At 41.8% G+C, this 21,074-nt stretch overlaps 1 protein-coding gene across 1 annotated transcript in view; it reads right to left on the bottom strand.

The window, feature by feature from the left end:
• GAD2 (glutamate decarboxylase 2) overlaps window positions 1-21,074 on the bottom strand; it is a 60,376-nt gene that overhangs the window by 29,641 nt on the left and 9,661 nt on the right. Inside the window, exons 7-8 of the mRNA XM_006773823.2 lie at window positions 17,903-18,018; window positions 10,830-10,909 (exon numbers count right to left, since the gene is read on the bottom strand). Of these exons, the coding sequence (XP_006773886.1) occupies window positions 10,830-10,909; window positions 17,903-18,018 (196 nt within the window). The remainder of the gene's footprint in view (window positions 1-10,829; window positions 10,910-17,902; window positions 18,019-21,074) is intronic.

Raw genomic sequence — 21,074 nt, 5'->3', positions numbered from 1 at the left:
GTTCTGGGGACTCCTGACCACTGTGCACTCGGCACAGACCCTGCTTTTCAGGTCATCCTCTTAATTCGGTTAAAACAAGGCTGCTTTGGAGCAAGACATTTGGCAATGGAGGGAGAGTGCAGAAAAAGACTTGTATTTCAAATCTTCTAATGGATGGACCTGCAATTTCACATACAGACAAAATACCAAGATGAGAAAATGCATTCTGAAGCCTTTGAATGAAATATTAAGCCAAAAAGCTACCTAATTACATGCTAAGTGCTACAATCATGAAGCAGGACAAGGACTCATAAACTCAAATTTCAAACAGGAATTGGAGGAAAAACATCCTTTCATCCCCATAATGCTTCTTCCTAAAATAAAAACACAAATAGTGCTCTGCTTGCTTTAAAACTCCACTATTATAACCACCAGAGGAGTTGATTTCTCCAAGAAGCCAGATGTGGCGAGATGTGTGATCTTAGTCAAGTTTCTTAATTTCCCTGGGTGTATTATTATTACTAACCCTAGAACATAGTGGCAATAGTATCACTCATAGAGTTATGAGGACTTAATGAGTTAATAAATGCAAAGTATTTTAAAAGTATTTGACATATGGGACGCATTCAATAAATGTTAGCTTTTGTTGTTGGGAAAGTTGTTATGTATTGTGACATTCCTATCTAAGACGTTTGGGGAAGCCCAGGCAAAGGGCAGACAGAGTAGGTACAGAGGACCAGAGGAGTGAAATATTCTTTCAACCAACACAGCTCTCTTGAGTTTGCTAGACCGGTTAAACTTTTCACAGCAAGGTCCTTGATCTAGGTGTGTTTTTATAAAGCAATTTGGAGAAATACGCTATGAGGAGGAGGTTGGAACAATAAATGGTGGGAGGGTGCTACTAGCAGTGAGTGAGCAGCAAGAGGGGCAGTAGTGTTTGTCACTAGCTCAATAGTCCATCCGTGGCTGTCCCTGTGAGTCCAGATATAGCACGAGAATTGGGCTGCTTCATCACATCTCCTAGCGTGATCATGCCTACGGTTTTGCATATTGAAATGTTATTTTATTGTTATTGTGCTACCATCTCTCCATTTAAAAACATAATTTGTGCATTATATAGTGAGCAGGTAAGTTATATTTTCTACAATTTTCATTTCAGGCTAATAAAGGAGGTGCTGCAAATAGTCGGAATATAAAGCAGACATTAGGCCTGAAGGCGTTGAGAACCACTGATTTATGCGAAGCTGTTTGCCAAAGAAAAGCAGTTAAAAGGCAATTACCTGGCGATGGTAATGGACAAGTTAATAGTGATTAGTCAGACAGGGGAGTAACGAACAAAGACATTGAATGTGCATTAGGTACAAAGGATGCACTCCACCTCGGAGCAGCCACCTTTGGGGAACTTGTATGCAACGGGGACAGGAGGAGGGACCGAGGGAGTGCAGAGGTGGGGAGGGCATCTCACTCCCTGTGTTTCTCTCTTCACTTCACAGCTTAGCCTGGGAGCAACCTTGAAGGAGTGATTTTCACCTCTCCTAGACCAGACTGCTGAAACACCCCACTCCAGCCCTGCTATAAGCAAAATGTTCACCTTTCAGAGGAAATGCAGATATTTATCTTTTATATAAAGTTCTAAGCACATTACATTTACTGTAGTGCCTTTGTAGTATATGGAAATTGAGAGAATTCCCAGAAATTGTTTACAAATTCCCAATTTTACCTGGTCTACTAAAACCAATCACCTGTCTGCCTTGCAAAGTTTAGGTGAACTAGCTTGACAATCGCTATCTCCTCATCTAATCATGTTCTGTTCAGTTTAGGCAGTAAGGTATCACAGATTAAGGCACATTAGAATTGGAAGGGGCTCAAACCTGACTCCAGTTTAATTGTCTCCTTTTACAAATGAAAAAACAGGCCAAGAGAGGCAACGTGACTGCCCAAGATCAAAAGCTGGTAAAAGGCTGGTTGTCACTAGAAATAAAATGAGCAGCTTCCGGCATAAACTCGAAAGGCCAAAGATATAGGAAACCTATTTGGGAAGATTGGAGTCTTTTAGGATAAGATAAATCCTTTAAGATAATATCTAAATTTCATGGATCAGAGGTGTCATTCAAGTCTTCCAGGAAAGCAGTGATGAACATACAGTTGGTTCCATTTCTGTATTGGCGAGCTGTGGGGCAGCAGGAAGGGGCAAGCTTATCAAATGCAATATGCCCCCCTGAGGCATGGAGATGCGTTCCAAGACCTCCAATGCATAGAACCAAACCCTATACATATATACTATGTTTTTTTCTTATACATACATGCCTATGAGAGAGTTTAAGTTTTAGTCATAATAAACACATAATGTCAAACAACCCAGGTGCAGTTAGTCCATCCTTTTCTATACTCTTTATGAACTCTTCAGAGATTATCAGTTTTAGAGAAACAGCATAGAGTAGTCAATACCCTCTTATCCATGGGGGTATGTTCCCAGACACCCAGTGGATGCCTGAAACTGCAGATAGTACCGAACCCCATATATATGTTGTTTGTTTATATTTTTAATCCTCACCCGAGGATATTTTTCCATTAATCTTTTAGAGATAGTGCAAGAGAGAGGGAAAGACAGAGAGAAACATCAATGTGAGAGAAACACATAGATTGGTTGCCTCTTGCATGGCCCGGACCAAGGTCCATGCCCTTGGCTAGAATAGAACCTGGGACCCTTAGGTCCATTGAGCCAAACCAGCTAGGGCTATAATGTTTTCCCCTATACATACATACTTATGATAAAGTTTAATTTATAAATTAGGCACAGTAAGAGATAAACAACTAATAATAACATAGAACAATTAGGCAATATACTGTAATAAAAGTTAAGAAAATGTGGTCTCTCTATCTCTCTCTCTCTACAGCTTATTGTCTTTATTCACCTTTTCACTTAAAGACAGCACTTTATGGCTTCCCTTTGGTATCTGAATTGTCAACATTACTACTCTTACACATTGGAGCTATTATTAAGCAAAATAAAGGTACTCTGTCTTCCACTCCCATATTTATTTTGTCCACTTCAGAACCCAGAGCCTGGCACACAGCAGGTGGCAACTCAACATTCGTTGGAGGTGTGTGATTAGAAGGCAAAGTTTAACTCAAGGATGATATTACTGTGTTTACTTTATTCTTTGACCAGACAGCTAGTGTGGGGGCCTCTGGAGACAAAATTTTTCATTTTTTCCATTTATCTTAGAATTGGCTGAAATACTTTAGAATAATGGTTTTTAAATTTTAGTGCACATAAAAATCACCTGTGTGTGCCTTTATTTATTTTTAATTTTTATTTTTGTTAATTCTCATCCAAGAATATTTATCTTTTCCCTTTGATTTTTAGAGTGTGGAAGGGAGGGAGAGAGAGAAAGAGAGAGAAATAAAAAGACCACATTGATGTAAGAGAGACACATCGACTGATTGCTTCCCATGCGCACCCCAACCAGAGCTGAGATGGAGCCTGCAACTGAAGTATGTGCCCCTGACCAGAACGGAGCACGGGACCCTTCAGTCCAGGGGCCGACCCTCTATCCTGACTGGTTAGGGCTGTGTGTGCCTTTAAAACACAGATTCTTTGGCTCCGCTGTTAGGGATTTTGATTCAGTCAGTCAGTTATAAGACCCAGGAATTCATGAATCCCACAAGTATTTATTGCGCACTTACTATGTGCTAAACACTGGGTAAACAGCCAGTTTCTACTCCCCAGGGCTCACATGCCAATAAGGAAGCTACATAATAACATAGTTAGTAGACAAACATGCATAAGAATTTGCATTTCTAATAAGCACCCAGGGTGATGCGAAAGCGGGTAGACCTAGCTCCAAGAAATACTGTTTTAGAAATGGAACATTTAACCTGGTAGGCACTTAAATAACTGGGTAACATACTAGCCAAGCACTTTCATGTGACCCATGGTTTTGAGCCAGCATGGCTTGGGGCAGTGAGCAAAAGGAGCTCCCGATGTGGCCCTATGCGGCCCTGCCTGCCTGTGTGCTGTGGGCGAGTACATTGGGCGACGACCAGCAGGCTCTTCTGAGGATTAGGAGCTGTCTGGCCAGTCCTGGCTTTTCCGGCCCAGCATCTCTTGGTGCAGGGCAGCTGCAGATGGCAGCTGTCGCATCCTCTGTCTGTTCTAAAAGCATTTCTATAGCCAAAAGTTCTTCAATGTTTACACATCCAACCTTTAGGCCCTCAGATAAGTGGTGACCGGCTCTGTAACGCTGCTTTCTGTTAGTTGTTGGTGTTTACTAATAAGAAAGCAACATTAAAGTAAGGCCCTTGAACCAGACTGCTGCTTTGAATGTTGCGGTTGTGCATTAAATTCCCGATTAGCAGTAGCCTTTGAAAATTCACATGATGCTGTAGGGTCAGATAACTGCATAAAGTTGCCTGGGGAAAATGCCACAACGCCAGCTAGAGCTGCCAGCAGGAAAAATCCTCTCCTTGTGGGAAGGGCAAAAAACATGGATTACATCATGTGTGGATTTTTGACTCAGATTCATGGCTATCCTTCATGGCCCTGAAGGAGAAAGCTACCCATCCTACCTAAAGGGGCTGTTCCTGCAGAGTGTGTACCTCCAGGCAGGCCTTCCAATGGGCACATATGGGGTGCTTGAGTCATTGGTGACCTGCTCATTGACCTGCTGACCTTGTAGTAATTCTACCAGCCTTTCCTAAGTGAGGAGAGCTTGGCTCTGTTCACAGAGGCACGAGCGCAAAGAAGAAAGGATGTGTGAGTCCTTCCTGTTAGAAAGTGACTAATGTTATGATCACTGTTAATAGCAACACAACATCAGTGATAACGACTTACCATTTATAGGAAGAGTCACTGCACTATGCCTTAGATAAGGCTCTGAGAAGCAGCTGAATGTGGCTAAACATTTGAAATGAGGAGACAGAATAAACTGGGCTCCTGCTCCAAACCTTGTGCTAATTGTGTGTACTTGAAGCACTTAGTTCGTCCTTGTACTCACCTGCCTCACAAGGTTTACATGAGGATCAAATGAAATAGTAAATGTAAAACACTATAGGGCACTAGGTGCCGGAAGTCAATTTCAGCATGTCAGCAGGGCTGAATCATCTGAAGATGCATTTCCCCAAACCTGAAAAGGATGCATTAAATGATTGCTTGCTGCCAGACAGCTCAGGGCATTTTGATCTACATGTTATTGCTTCCTATTGGCCAAACACCTGAACAACTGGAGGCATTTCCTCTAATCTGACAATGGATTCTGTACCTAACCCTACCCCTTGAAGTGTATATCTACCTTGCCTTAGGACAAATTGTGTTAATAAAAAGCAAGGGGTTCCGAGACAAGGAGAACTTAGTTCCTTTAGCTAAAGCCTTCCTCAGATTATAATGGGGAAGAATTGGATTAAAAGGCAAAATTACAAAGAAATTGGAATATTAAAAGGTACTTTTTAAAATCAGGCTGATAAAAGAATGCAGTGATCATCTTTAATGTGGTTTCTTGTTCAAATAATAAAATACCTAATTTGTTTTGAGGATCAAAACCTATAATTTCTAAAAAACCACCAGATCCTCAGCTTCTGATCTCAAAAGCAGCTGGAGAGGGCAGAGCCATCAGCTCTCCCACAAAAAGACTACTTAATGCTTTGTTTAAAAATTACCTAAAAACGTGTTGGGATAAGCTAATTCTGGCAAAAATAAGTCTGGGGAGGCCAGGGGATTGTCAAGGGCGGGGGAAAAAAAAAGGACACATATGTAATACCTTTTGTAATACTTTAAGCAATAAAAATAAATAAGTCTGAAAGCTAGTTATTACTTTGGAAAATGGAATAAAAAAAGATTTGGGAAAAGAACTTTGATTTGGTCTTGTTGATCTGTCATTATCTATTAAGCATGCCTTTAGTTTAATTGAAAAGAGAAATGCAGCCAGGTCAGTATCTGAAACTTCCCCCAAAGCAAACAGGAGGTGGGGGAAGGGAGACACGCGGCGATCCTGTATGGACGCCCCCTCCCCGAGCACACTAATTTAAAAAGTCTCATTCTCGCCATGAAAAGTTTTACAAAATTTAGAGATGTGTCTGGGATTTCTGTACACGTGTAAAGAGAAAATCTAGCTGAAAACAAATGCGTGCAAAGTCCGATTTCGGATTTTAAAAAAGTTTTGAGCTAAACTTAGCTCTCTTTACGGATGGTGTAGAAAAACCAAGACTGTTTTTTCTTCAGAAAGATGGCAGAAAGGAACCAAAAAAAGATTCAGGCTGGTTCTAGCAACAAGATTGGTATTCCCATAATAAAAAGTAGTTTATTTAAACAATAATGGACTTTTAATGTTCAAAAGTTAACATTAAAGCCACCAAGAAAACCAGTAAATTGTTTATCTTACAAAAATTTGCCAAAGAAAATGCCTTAAGATAATCATAATTGGATTTAAATTTCAAAAAAATTGTTGAAGCATAAATAATATATTAATTATAAAGGTCCAATAGCCTGGTGGGGGGGAGGGGGAAGCTAGCTGCACCTCTTTAATGGAGGAAGGGGCTAGTAGCCCTTCCCCCAGCAGAAAAATATGGTCATTTAAAATTAGGCAGGTAAATCAAAGTTTCCTGCCAGCAGCTTCCCAGCTTCCTCTCCTTGGGGCTGGTCATATTTCCAGCAAAAAGAATGTAACTAATTTGCATTTATATGGCTACATGCCTGCTACCGAGCTCTAGCAGCTTAATCTGAGAAATGCTAAATATTTGACTTGCCAGCTCTAAAAGTTTAAGGTTCAAATTAAATTGGGAGAAATTTTATAGTTGTGGTAACTAAATGCCTAAAGTATAGAAATTTATTTTTGAGAAAATAAAATTTTGTGTTTTCTCTGAAATAATTAGGAATTCAAAATATATTGCTTAGTGGCCTACTTAAAAAGGGGGGTTAATTCTGTGATCTGAACCAAATTTTTAATATAAAAACCAATTTAAATTTAATTGATATCTTTTAAGATAAATCATAAAAAGTATATAATCTTTAAATCATATATATATATATGATTTCAACTATCTGCAGAACAAGACAAAATCTGTCACCCAGTCACCAATAGACTGATGAGCAGTGTCAGAAAAAGTGCTGTGAGAAGGGACAGCCTTAGAGAGCAGGTCCAGGTTCATGTTTTGCAAAGTCGGCATGAACTTTGTGAAGCACACTAGGAGAAACTTTGTCTGTCTCAGGTGATTTCTGAACTGCACGCCTGATTTTCACGGGGACTTGATAGATAATAAGAGGAACATGGCCACTGGGAGGGTTTGAGCAGCTTCCAGTGGGAACTGTGGCTGCAGATGACTGCTCAAGGCCTTGTCCTGGCCCCTGGCTCCAAATATGTCAATGTCACTTAATCCATCAAGACCAGGCTCTCAATCTTAAACTGATGCTATACAGATGGTGTGAATTATTAGATTCAAAAACTATCTGTAGCTACCAACATAGCTTTAATTTTCTTTTCCAAAATGTTCTCATACAATACTGCTAGGAGTAGATTCATGAAACCTATTGAAAGGCAATATGGCCTGATGTGTCACTTTCCTTGTAAATATTCATAGATTTTAGGTTAGCAATAATACAAAGAAATAACCATAGATGCAGAAGCCCTGGGCCCGTAAGAACGTCCCCTGAAGGATGTAAAGGTTGTTTACAAGAGCAACACCAGAAATAGGGAAATAAGCAGTAGGGGACTAATATTTTGTGCTTGTTCTGTTCTAGCTGTCATTTTTAGCGTTTTACATTTGTCAATGTATGTAACTTGCACAACAACCCTATGAAGCAGGTGCCATTACTCTTTCCTTTCCTTAGCTGAGGAAACAGGCATGGATCGGCGTTTGTCCCGGTTACTCCTGGAGCGGAGATTTATTTAAACAGCGTACTCTCATGTTTTCCCACAGCCACGCCTCAAAAATTATGTAAAGTGTGTTGTATTTGTAATAATGGAGAAATATATTTATGTTATCATGTTTAATTAAAAAAAGAAAGATGATCACAAATGTAAATATTATTCAAAAGAGAGGGGAAAAAAGAATAAACCTCTATGCTTAAAAAGAGACTCAAAGGTTTAGACAGCAATGTAGTACAATCTTTGGGTGGGAGAATTATGACTTTTCCCTGCTATTTTCTACGTTTTTAAAAGTGAGCATATATTGCTTTTTAAATGTTAAAAATGTTTCCTGCTGCCACTCCCATTCCCCCTGCTTCCCTCCTCCTTGCATCACTTCACTTCATACGTGCACCACAGATTTTTCTTCTAGTCCTTATTTCTCCCGCCTTTTATTTCATATGCGTTTCCCCCTCTTTTCTTTTCTCTTTCTTCTTTCTCCTGTGTTGCTCTGTGCCTCCCCTCCTCATCTCACAAGGCCCCTGAGCAGAAGGAGACAAAGCCCCTTGGCCCTACAGGTGCTGAATGACAGACACCTTTGGCCTCTGTCCCAGCTGCCCTGTCAGTGGTTTCTTTCCCTGCAACACTTTGCTTTTCCTTCTTCTAGGCCTGCACTTCTCTATGGAGCATGCTGCTGCCTCCGGACAGTCGGATGTCCTCAGCTCAGCCTTTTGCTCTCATAAATACCTGGAGGGCAGGCTCAGTGGACTCCTCCCAAGGCTATTTCCATGGTCACAGCCTGATTTTCACAGGAGCAGAAGCAATATTGGTGCCATAAGGAGTGGCGTCATGATCCCCCTCTGCTCTCCCAGATAATCTATCCTCCCATTGGGATTCAACTCAAGAGCAGATACAAAGCCATAGCCGGTTTGGCTCAGTGGATAGAGAGTTGGCCTGTGGACTGAAGGGTCCTGGGTTCGATTCCGGTTAAGGGCATGTGCCCAGGTTGTGGGCTCGATCCCCAGTAGGGGGCGTGCAGAAGGCAGCCCATCAATAATTCTCTCTCATCATTGATGTTTCTCTCACTCCTCTCCCAATAACCCTATACTGTATACTTTATGAATCAATAAAAAATTTACAACTTTTAATTATAAACCTGTATTTTCTATCAAAATTACTTCTTGTGTGAATTTTGGGACTATATATATATATATTTATATATATAATAACACCTATGAATTGGAAAAAACATGGCCTCTCAGACAATTCTTCCCTGGGTTCCAGGCTCATTACTTTAACCATTTGGCTACAGATTAAGGAAATGTTGTGTTATTTAAATCTTTATCCCCAGTTAGAAAATTTTGTGTCTGTACCAATTTTCTCCTCAAGTACCTGATAGTGAGGAAGACTGGTAGCCTTAAAAGTATAAAGCGGTTCCTTTTTCAGAATGTGTTCACCTCACTCCAGTCCTCTATCATTTTACGCCCATCTTACTGCTAGAGTCATTGACCAGTCTCTCGTCTTCCTTGCTCCCTGAAGGGTGTTTTATTCATGCCCTTGGCAGATAAAAATGCTTGCAAGTTACCTGGTGTCCACACTCATCAAGTTCAAATGCTAAGTTTAGCTTTTTATCCCCCAAAAGAAAAAAGAAAACACCACTGTTTTTTTCTCATTGTAGAGGAAATGTGCACTCCTTGCAAACAAATTCTGGCAATATATAAAGGTGTGAACAAGAACATGGCAGGCTATTGTAACTTTATCTTCCATAGGGAGGTGTGGCTATTAATCAGTTTGGTTTTTTGAGTTTTCAAAAACCCACATGGCCAGACATGTTTGCTATGGCTGTCCCCTTCCCCTCCTGGAGCCCCACAAGCTCATTGCTGCTTCTGTGGCTTTGCTGGTGGTACTCAATCTTCTGCTATTGTCCCCACCCCCGTTTCCAACTCATCTCCAATTTTTAAAATCCAGTTCAAGCCCTCGCTGCTGCATGAAGCCTTTCAACCTTATCAATGTATACAACAGGGGTCCTCAAACTTTTTAAACAGGGGGCCAGTTCACTGTCCCTCAGACCGTTGGAGGGCTGAACTATAGTTTAAAAAAACAAACTATGAACAAATTCCTATGCATACTGCATATATCTTATTTTGAAGTAAAAAAAACAAAACGGGAACAAATACAATATTTGTATTTGCATGTGACCCGCGGGCCGTAGTTTGAAGACCCCTGGTATACAATGTGTATTCTGGGCCACACAATTCAACCATATCAATGTCTCTTCTGATGCTACTCCATCTCTCCACTTAGATCATATTCTGTCGGGGCACTGGGATTATGCCTTATCTTTTTCTAGAGCTTAGTGGTATGGTGGGCAATCATAAATGTCTGTCCCATAAATTCATACCAATAAATAAGTGGTTAATTTAATTTTTATAGGTTCCAAGTTACAGGCTAATGATAATTTACATGAATATCTTGAAAATGCTATTAAATCTTCCTTTCCCCTTCCCCTCCCCACCTATTCACAGAGTGCCTATGAAGGTATGGGTGTCAATGAAAACATGGATTCTTCTTTGGTTCCAGCACAAAGCTGATGAGTTGCTGAGGCATTATTTATTCCCTACTCGCTAAAATGCGCCCACCCCCTTCTGTAATTGCTCCATCAAGTGCACACCATCCAGGGTTCCTAGAATGATGACATCACCATAAATCAGTGATCAAGTTGTTGGTGTTGATGAATGTCCTTGTGCACCATCTTGGTGCAGAATATTTTGATAGATTTAACAAAGGTTCTGACTCAGTCAAGGGCCATGGAAGGCTCCGTGGCACTGAGGGACACCATCCCACGACTCCGAGCAAGAGCCCGTGTGAAAAAGCAAGTGAATGGCGGTGGCCAGGATTGCAGCCAGGTTTTCTGCCCCTGTGGTCATCACCGGTTTTCAGACTAAAAGGTATACATATGTGTGGAATTTGCAAACTGCTAATGAACAAGGGTTGCATATTCATGCTCACCTCTCATCACATTTAATTAGAATCACGCTGTCTGTTCCAATGCCCAAGGCTGCAGCTCCCTTCTTGAGAGAAAAATGACTCTGTAAAAAAAAAGCATATTAGTAGTTAGCTGCATATAAAGTCAAAATCCACTCCCTTAGCTATTTTTTTTCAATTCTCCTATTTCTAACCTGTGCCTCCAAAGCCTGGATTGCTGCGAGAAGAAGGCATCCTTCAGTTGGGCTTAAAGAATTGTCGCGAAATCTACATAACATAAAATTTGCCATCTTCATCATTTAGAAATGCACAATTCAGTGGGTTAAGTACATCAATGCTGTTGTGCACCCATCACTACCATCCATCTCTTTCCATCTTGCAAAACTGAAACTCAACCCATGAAACAACAGCTCCTCATTCCTCCCTCTGCACAACCCTTGGAGACCACCATTCTACTTTCTGTCTCTGTGAATCTGGCTATCCTAAGAACCTCATGTAAGTGGAACCGTGCACTATGTACCCTTGGTGAGTGGCTTGTTATACTGAGCATAAGGTCCTCAAGATTCATCCACGTCGGAGCTTATGTCAGAATTCCCCTCATTTTCAATGCTGAATCATATTCATTGTATACATACATCACGTTTTGTTTTCCATTCATCCATCCATGGACACGTGGGTGGCTACTACCTTTTGTCCATATGGATACTGTAGTATGACCATGGGTGTGCAGATATTTCTTTGAGCCATACTTTTAATTCTTTGGAGTATACTCGGAAGTGAACTGCTGGGTCATATGATAAGTCTATTTTTGAGGAATTGTCATACTGCTTTCCACATCAGCTGTACCATTTTTCCACTCCCACCAGCACTGCTCCATGGTTCCAGTTTCTACACATCCTGTCAATAATTATTTTCTGGATTTTTTTGAGACTAGTCATTCTAATGGGGTGGAGTGATACCTCTTATGGATTTGCTTTGCATTTCCCCAATGCTCAGTGTCACTAATAATTATGATTAGTGATACTGAGCATATTTTCATGTGCTTATTGGCCACTTTGGAGAAATGTCTATACAAGTCCTTTGACCACTCTTGAATAGATGTTTTGTTTGTTTGCTTGTTTGTTTGTTGCTATTGTCGTTGAGTTCACTTGGACTTTTAAGTGAAATACTAAGCCCCTGGAAATTGTAAAAGGACCTGCTACTCCCACACACAGTAATCCAAGCCAATGTTATATACAAGGGTAAGCGCACATCGACTGTCTCCAGCAGCTGTGTATGTATGGCTCCCAAACTTGTATTTTGCTACCAAGAGGTTACACTCAGTTTTCTCTCACAGTTCAGTGAAATTGTGTGCACTCAAGAGAAGAGATTGGCTTTAAATTCAGCACCTTTTGTCCCAGGATTGCTGGAGGGGCTATGTGTTGTGCAGGTGACTGCCCGGCCTGGGCTGGGCTCCGGAAGGAGGCCTTGGTTCCTGGCTTGGGCAGAACGCTGTGTGGGAAAGGCCACACGGACAAAGCACTGCCACATCTTCGTGCTCTTGGTTATTGATTCCGGATAGGAATCTGAATCTTTTTTTTTTTTTAATGGCTGTATCACTGTGCAATGTGGAAAGCTGAGAGGCTAACTTAAGCCCAGCTGTACTGCATCTGCTCAGCAGCCTCCTACTATTAACTACAGATCATTAAGCCGTCCAAGCGGGAGCCGCTGCCTCAATTTACATCTCCAAAGGGCTGCTGGCTGGAATTTTAAGTTATGGTTCCTGAGTGGGCTCTCTTTTCAAAGGCCCACTTTTGACTTATTTGAATTCGTAAATATACAGCGTAGGAACTGCTATTATACTTCTAGGGGGTGTGTCTTATAAACGAGAGGAAATCACATTTAAAACAGAAGCAAACAATGCAAACCAGTTAACGGGCTCTGAACAGAGGCGTTTAAAAAGCCCAGTGTAGCTGAGAAGTAATGAGAAAGGGCCATTAGCCTCATTTTACAACCTCAGAAAGACAAAGTGGACATTTGTTACCAAGATACCTGGGAACTAGGAGAGAAAGCTTAATTGGGTTTGTAAAGATGCATGCCTCGTCACTAAAAAAAATAGTGGTCTCTCTTGCTTACTTAGCAGATCCCTACGCCACCCAGGAAAGGGCGAAAACAGCGTTAAGTCTCCCTGCCAGGAGGGCACAGAACAGAGGAAACAGCTGCCCCACTGAGCGAGCACAAGCCTCAAATTAGGCCCCTCAGTGAATGCGCTTGTAAGCACTAAACTGCCAAGTGGCAAATTGGGGATAAGTGAGAGATCTGGTGCACCTGGTCAATGAGAGGAAGTCCTCTCATCTGGTATTTAATGGGAAAGGCTAGGGATCCTCAAATGAGGAACAATTAACCAGGATAATTGATCACTGTACCAAATACCACACACTTAAAGACAAACACATGCCCAAATAGAAAGCTTAAAGATGGGGAACAAAGGTGATATGAGGCATGAAAAAGAAAATTAGATACTGAACACATTTATATTTCAGGAAAGGGAGCAGGGAAATAGCTAGATGTTGTCCACAAAATAGCAAGGGACCCATAAAGAGGAAGAGACTTGAGAGACAAAAAAAAGAGACACTGCCTAATGAGGAAGAAACAGTGAAGCCAGCTTAAATGGCCCATCTCTCTGTGCTGATGGAGAATCATTTGTAACCCTTAGCACCACATCTCTTGGAACCACTTGTTGATGAACCAGAGTACAGCAGCAACCTAGATGCTGAGGAGCCTGGAAACCAAGTGTCTGGAGACGTCTCAGAGAACACATGGTCATAAGCAGAGATAAAGAGGGTCATGTGGCATATGTGCGGCCTTTATATCTGAAGGGCTATGCCAGCAGTTCTCAACCTGTGGGTCGAGACCCCTTTGGCGGTTGAACGACCCTTTCACAGGGGTCGCCTAAGACCATCCTGCATATCAGATATTTACATTACGATTCATAACAGTAGCAACATTACAGTTATGAAGTAGCAACGAAAATAATTTTATGGCTGGGTCACAACATGACGAACTAGATTTAAAGGGTCAGAAGGTTGAGAACCACTGGCCAAGGCGGGAGTAGAGGAATAGCCTGACTGCTCTGGGTGGCTTCAGAAAGGAGAACTATGAACAAAAATTGGAAGCTATAAGGATTCAGATGTGTCCCTCAAATCATCAAGACTGTTGTAATAATCGGTTCATCAGTGGAATAGCTGGGGAATGAGCTCATGAATGCCCTTCTGGCCCTCCCGCCTCCCCAATTTTGGAAAAAATAACAATTGGCCCCTCTGCTAGAATCTAGTGCTTATTTAGAACAAAGGCATATTTCAATTCAAGGATAATAGATGTTAAAACCTATATGTTTTTAATTTATACTAAAAGAAGACTAATTTACCTTTTAATAAAATATCATTAATTAATCTAGACATAGGATACATGTTTCAGTTGACATTGAAAATGTTCAAATAAGTATGGGATTTTATACTCATAAAATAATTGTAAGTAAAAAGGAAGCAGGGTCTGAGTGTGTTGAGATTGTCCAAAGGGAGAATGCAAGAGGATGGGAGCCACAGGCATGAGCTCCATCACTGTATGCAGCCCTGGTGCCTGTCAGCCTTACCTGCCTTCAGGGATGGTGGGAGAGTAAGGAGAGCGGTGGAAAGTTCTGAAAGAAACCAGGTCAGTCTTTTGACATGCTGGCTTCTCTTCCTCTTTACAATTTAGATAAGCAGTTTGGAAAGTTGCATTAATTCTTTCAAGCCATTGTTAGTCACACCCAGATATTTAACTGAGACTCAGATTCAGTGCCCAGTGGACCACAGGGCTTCAGGGAAATCCTCCTCTGGGCTCAGGGAACATGAAGATTATTAAGATAGCCCTCATGCCCAGCCAGCATGGCTCAGTGGTTGAGTGTCAACCTATAAACCAGGCAGGTCACAGTTCCATTCTCAGTCAGGCACATGCCCCAGTTGCGGGCTGGATCCCCAGTAGGGGGCATGCAGGAGGCAGCTGATCAATAATTCTCTCTCATCATTGATGTTTCCATCTCTCTCCCTCTCCCTTCCTCTCTGAAGTCAAAAATATATGTATGTAAAGACAGCCCTCAGTACCTAGCTACCTTTACCCCCAACCTCTCCCTACCTTGTGTCCTACCTCCCCACCTCTCACTCTCTCTTATCTGGTAGTACTGGCTTTTCTGGTCTTCTGTGAGCTTGCTCAACTTGTTGTCTCTGAGCCTTTGAATTTGTTTCATTTCTTGAAAAATCTTTCCTCAGATATGTATATAGCTCCCTCCCTCATTCGAGGTAGGTCTCTGCTACGTTTCATTTTTACAGAGACCTTTTATGACCATCTTGTAGAATAGCCCACTACCACCCCATTCTTTTGTCACCATGTGGCATTAAATATTTATTTAGTTTCCCACTGTCTATACCCTAATAGAACATAAGCTGCATGAGGGAAAATGTTTATTGTAGCATATAGTTAATAAATATTTGTTGAATTGGACCACCTCCACCCTCCCCCATCTTCCCCTCCTTAGCTTTGACCAAATTATTGTCTCACATGTCCAGAATGATTTGGATCAACTGTTCAAGGAGACATAAAAGTGCTTTCAATAAACTTGGAAAACCCCCTCCAGCTCAGCCCTGAGATAATGAGGTGTTTTCTTTGGGGGAGGTAACAATGTACCATCACCTTCACATTAAGGAAAATCTCTTGGTGGAAATTTGATTTGGGAAGGTAGAAAATGTTAAATCCATTGATGAACTGTGGTATACAAAACTTTGCTGCTGAAACTTTTAACCTGGTTTCTACATGGTAGTCGAGGCAGGGACCTCACTGGTCTGGGAGTCAGAACACCCATTTAATCCTGTCTCTGTCTACATAGCTAACTGCAGCCTCTTCATTTGTAAAATACTGGTAACAATCTCTGTTCTGCCTGTTGCATAAGATTGTCATGAGAATCAAATGAGCTGATGTAATTGGAAGGGTGTTTGAAACAGTCAAATAGTTACTAGATATAAGATATTAGAAAAACAGTTCATTTGTCAAAAATAAGCCTTCAGTTAGAACCAGTTGGTATTTCAGGGCAGGTTTATAATTCAAATGTTATTTCATAATTATGTGTGTGGATAGAGATCCAAAAAAGAGAAGGGAGAATTAAATGGTTGTTGTATTACTGAATTACCTTTCTTTCCTTAGAAATGAAGAATTAGACTCCAAGTTTGCGATATCAGGAAAATAAGGCATAGCAAAATCATTCCCAGGCTACATGACCCAAGCTTTCTGGGTAAGGTTAAGCCAGTTTGCATGAAGCTTGAGCCCAAGAAACTCATTCAGAAACCAGAGAGCACAGGGCAGCTTGTTGGTTAATTAACCTCATTTCAGGTTGTGTAATCAGTACAGAAGCCAAAAGAAAAAGATACCCAATATAATAGCATCTGGAATTTTTGAGACTGAGAATAAGTAACATTTACCTATGTAGGGGTCCAAATCCACTGCAGGGAAACAGTAATTAGAAAATATTGCACCATGTTTTTCTACCTTTGGAGAAGCTGAGAAATTAAAATTAGCTGATGATGGGGGCATTAGCCCTAGTAGAATGAACAATGTTTTCTTCCCCAAGGATGTCCATATCCCAACCCCTGCAACCTGGGAATATGTTACCTTACATGGTAAAAAGGGAACTTTCAAATGTGATTAAGTTAAGGGTCTTGAGATGGGAGATTACCTGGGTTATCTGGGTAGACCTAAGTAATCATAAGGGTCCTAACAAGGAAAAGAGTGGGCTAGAGAGTCAGAACCAGAGAAGGAGACGTGGTGACAGAAACGGAAGTCAGAGAGAGCAGAGGAAATGGGTGCTCCCCTGCCACCTCCAGAAGGACACCAGCCCTGCTCACCGACATTCCATTCTGACCTCCAATGAAGTCATGTTGTCTTAAGCTACTACGTTTATGGTAAACATGACTAAAAACAACGGCGAAATATAATTTGTTAACATAAATCATTAGTTTCTTTTGATCCTATGGCTACTGCTGTGGTTATGAATTGTACTCACTGGCTTCCAACCTGTACTTGCCTTTCATTTCCTTGTTATAACACATACACACAGACACACACACACATACACACACACACACGCACACACATACACATACGTTAAAACATAAAAAGAAAAGTTCTGTAGTAGAGCTGAGGCCCCACTATGATTCCCTGCTTCTCCTGCCTGGCATGTCTTTCAGGAACTTCTAACTTCTCTATAAACCCCTCTCTGCCCTCCTCATTTTCCATTTCCCCTACCATCAAAGGGCTGCTTGATCTTTGAGGCAGTTGTTTTCCAGACCTTGGGCTACTTTGAGGAAAGGTTGTGATGGAACAGTCTTAGGTATGTGAGAGGAAGCAGGCCGCCTAGCAGAGCTGTTAATCAATTTATGTGAACAGGAAGGACAATTGTTGCGATGCCTTGGTGGCACTAACTTTTCGAAGGCCCTGGAAGGAATATGAAATACTACCTCCTGGAATTCAAGATGGGAATCCCAAGCTCCCAGCATCCTGCCTGGCCAGCAGCCTGGTGGTAGGTAAGAGCCTGTGCCTGGCTGAGAGATTAGATATGACAGATCACTATGCCGTTTCTCTACAGTGATAAAACCTCTGGTTAAGGTTAACATTAAAGTTATTCAAGGTACCATGAGGGTAGGATATCTGGTCAGAGTTTTTAAACACAAAGTCTGTATCAACAGGCTACTTTAGAGTTATGTAGGTGCAGTAATATCGATAGTCCAAATGAGTTCATGGTCAGTCTGCTTTCTCTCCTCCTACCCTTCCCCAACACACAACATTATTACTAAAAAGTGAAGTGTAGGAACTGCAGGTAAAACATCCTGATTTCTCTTTGAGAGTTTTCCTGAATTTCAAAGAGAATTTTAACCCATTGTACCACTCAGCTGTTCTCTCCCCTAATTCTTTTCCAAAAAAGAATCTTTTGAGAAGAGAACCTCTGGGAATAAAGCATTTCTAAATATCATTGTGTAAACCCGGGCTTTACAAAATAGAACCTTAAACTTGGAAAGAACAGAAACACGTACATGCTCAGATGTGAAGGCAATGAGCCTGGGAACAGCGGCCATCCCTTTCTCCTTGACTTCTGGGAACATCTTAAAGCGTGCAATCAGCATGGCATACATGTTAGATATGGCGCCACCTAAGGTGCACAGCAACACATAGTTACCTCTTCTAGTCATTGTCAACATCACTTCACATGCAAGCCACATCCCATTTCCACTGACCCAGAGTCCTCCTTGGACACAGGAGAACTTCTGATTGGCTAGCCTTGACCTGAATACTCAGACTCAGGTGCTAGCTGAGAGGGTCCAGAGAAGGAGCATTGGGCCCAACCATGGGACAGATGTCCTCCCTCCACACCCATCTCTGTCACTAAGAGGAACTGCAATTGATTCTGCTCTTTGAAGCAGCATTTAAGAACTAAGGAACTGTTGCCTTCTTTCCCAGTTTGTGAGTGCAGTCATTCTGCATGAGGCTTAGGAAAATCTTACTTATATCCTCATGTAGAAGACATTTCTTTTCATTTCAGCTCCTACAAATGCCTTGCACTTGAACGGCTACAAATCAGTTGCTGTTAATCAACAAGTCTTACAGAATGAGAATATACATCCAAGCCCATCTCATCATACTCATTTGTTAATTCCCCCTAAATTGTTCTTCCCTCTTAAACATATTAAAATATAATTGTAATAGTTTACAAAATCTTATTTTATAGTTATGGGATGCCATGCAACTAAGGGAATGTTAAGTTCATATTGAATTATTTTTCTGTGTCATCCCCAGGGTGTCAAGAATTTCATACAATAAAATTTGTATCTAATAAGTAGAGTTTTATCTGATGTGCAAAGAAGAGTGAGCTTTTCCCCAGGATTGTTGGAAAGGTTAGAATTTTTGCTATCCAGAAAAAAGGACAGATTCTTCTGCATGAAAATGAATATGTGGGCATGGAAACTGTGAGATCAAGATCATGAGGCAGAGCAAAGTACTCTCTCCCCCTCACCAAAGCAGGGCACGCCCAGGCCCTATCATGACGTGAGTACTTTGCGTTCCCTTCCCTTCACGTGGCAAGAGCAAAAGAGCTCTCTGTATTCAGTTGAATGGCCCACACAGGGCATGATGTTTGCCCCGTGAGCCCTGGGCTCTGACACAAGCAGGCAGCCTCACACACAGCAGTCATCAACAAGATCCTGGCTTTGTCATCAGTAAGAATGAGGACGATTCCTACTTCTTCTGGACCCCAGAGACATGGGACAAGCAGAATCTAGGTCAGACCTGCTCTGAGCAGGCACCCTTTCTAAAAGTCTGACTGTGTAGGATGCCGTTGGAAAATGGAGCAGCTTTTAAAGAAACTTGCACTCTAGCTACAGTTTCTTAATTCTGGTGCCTAATGATAGTTTGGGCTGGATAATTACTTATGGGGGCCTGTCCTGTGCATTGCATGGTGTTTACCAGTATCCCTGACCTCTACCCACCGGATGCCAGCAGCACTGTGCTCCCCCAAAGTGGCTACCAAAAAATGTCTCCAGACATTGCCAAATGTCCCCTGAGGGAAAACACTGGGGGCAAAATTCTCCCATTGAGAAATGCTGCCCTCATTCTTCTCAGACAGGCCAGGGAGAAAGGAGAGGGAGACAAATAGAACGTCGGCCTGTGGACTCAAGGGTCCCAGGTTCGATTCCGGTCAAAGGCATGTACCTTGGTTGTGGGCACATCCCCAGTTGAGGGTGTGCAGGAGGCAGCTGACCAATGTTTCTCTCTCATCGATGTTTCTAATTCTCTATCCCTCTCCCTTCCTCTCTGTAAAAAAATCAATAAAATATATTTAAAAAAAACGAGAAAGTTCATTTTACAGGACACTTGTCCAAGAGGCTTCTAGCGCTGCCTTCCCACTCTTCGATTTGCACCTCGGTCATTCTCTGTCATGTCCAGCATCCCTGAGAGGGATGAAGAGGCTTTTGGCCTCTGGACAGAGCAGACTGCATTGTGCAGCACAGGTAGGAGGACAGATGCACGAGTCCTGCATGCTCTTATTGCCCATGAATCTTCAAGAAAAAGGATGCAAAAGCAAGCCCTGAGTCATTCTGAAAACCCTGTAGATAGAGAAGGTGTGTGGCTAAGCCAAGCCTTTCCTCCCTCCCCCTCAGTTCTTCATGACGCGCTGAGCAGTGACAGGTGCTCGGGTCTCTCTGGTGGTCAGGCACAGGGGACATAACATAAACGGATTTCTTCTAAGTCCCAAAGGACTTTCTGTGAAACATAAAGCCTCTGGACATTATAGATGGAGGCGTAAGGCAAACAGCTGAGCTATATACTCAGCTACAGACTTAACTCTTCATGTTTAGTCCAGACAACAGGACTTTCAGATCTCAGGCAGGTAATATGTGCGATTTCCCCCTTTCCTCACCCCTTAAATTGTAAGACCCTTTACTTCAGGAATAAAGCTGACTGCTACCTATAAAGACATGTATTAGTGATTCAGGATGCTATCAACCTATCCTCTGCAATGCCTACGGAGAGCAGAGAAGAAACAGCTTGCCAATGGCTTTTCTTCTGTACCCTCCCTACTTTGCAATGTCTACATTACATTGTAACATGACGTTGATGGCTTCTATTTTAGGTCTTTAGGACCAAGGGAGGAGCCCCATGATCAAGCTTAAGTCTTGTCTAACCCCTTTTCTTGGCCATTTGCTATCATTGATGAGGCTGTTGGGGAAGCCCTCAGCCTATAACCGGCTTAGCACAACTGCCAGAGATGATGCTTTCTCTGGGACAGGTGGGTTTCAAGACCAGCCAGGTATTTAGGCCTGTCTCAAGCCCCTTTGGTCAACTTTTTAGGATCCACATGAGCAACTGTTAGCATCTGTTCACTCTGCCCTCCTCGGAACCATTAAAATAGATCCTGGGATGCTCCTGGATCCCTTGGGGACAACTCAATCATGCAACAAACCTTATAATAGGAGAAAGAATAAAGGTAGAAGTGATGTTGATCTCTGAACCCTATCTTCTCTGTAATGAAAAATATCTTAAGCCTTAAGAGCCTTAAGAACTTAAGAGCTTCAGTTCCAGGCAATGGTGACAAAGTTCCCTCAATAGGGGATTGTTTTCCAGAGAAAAACCTAAGTACTAACTTTTCTGCAAATAAAGACTAGCTAAAAATTCATCACAGCTGGCATTCAATGACTTAAAGAAAAGGCT

The sequence above is a fragment of the Myotis davidii genome, unplaced genomic scaffold, assembly GCF_000327345.1.
Source record: "Myotis davidii unplaced genomic scaffold, ASM32734v1 scaffold86, whole genome shotgun sequence".
NCBI classification, from domain to species: domain Eukaryota; kingdom Metazoa; phylum Chordata; class Mammalia; order Chiroptera; family Vespertilionidae; genus Myotis; species Myotis davidii.
This window is presented reverse-complemented; position numbering and strand designations above follow the sequence as displayed.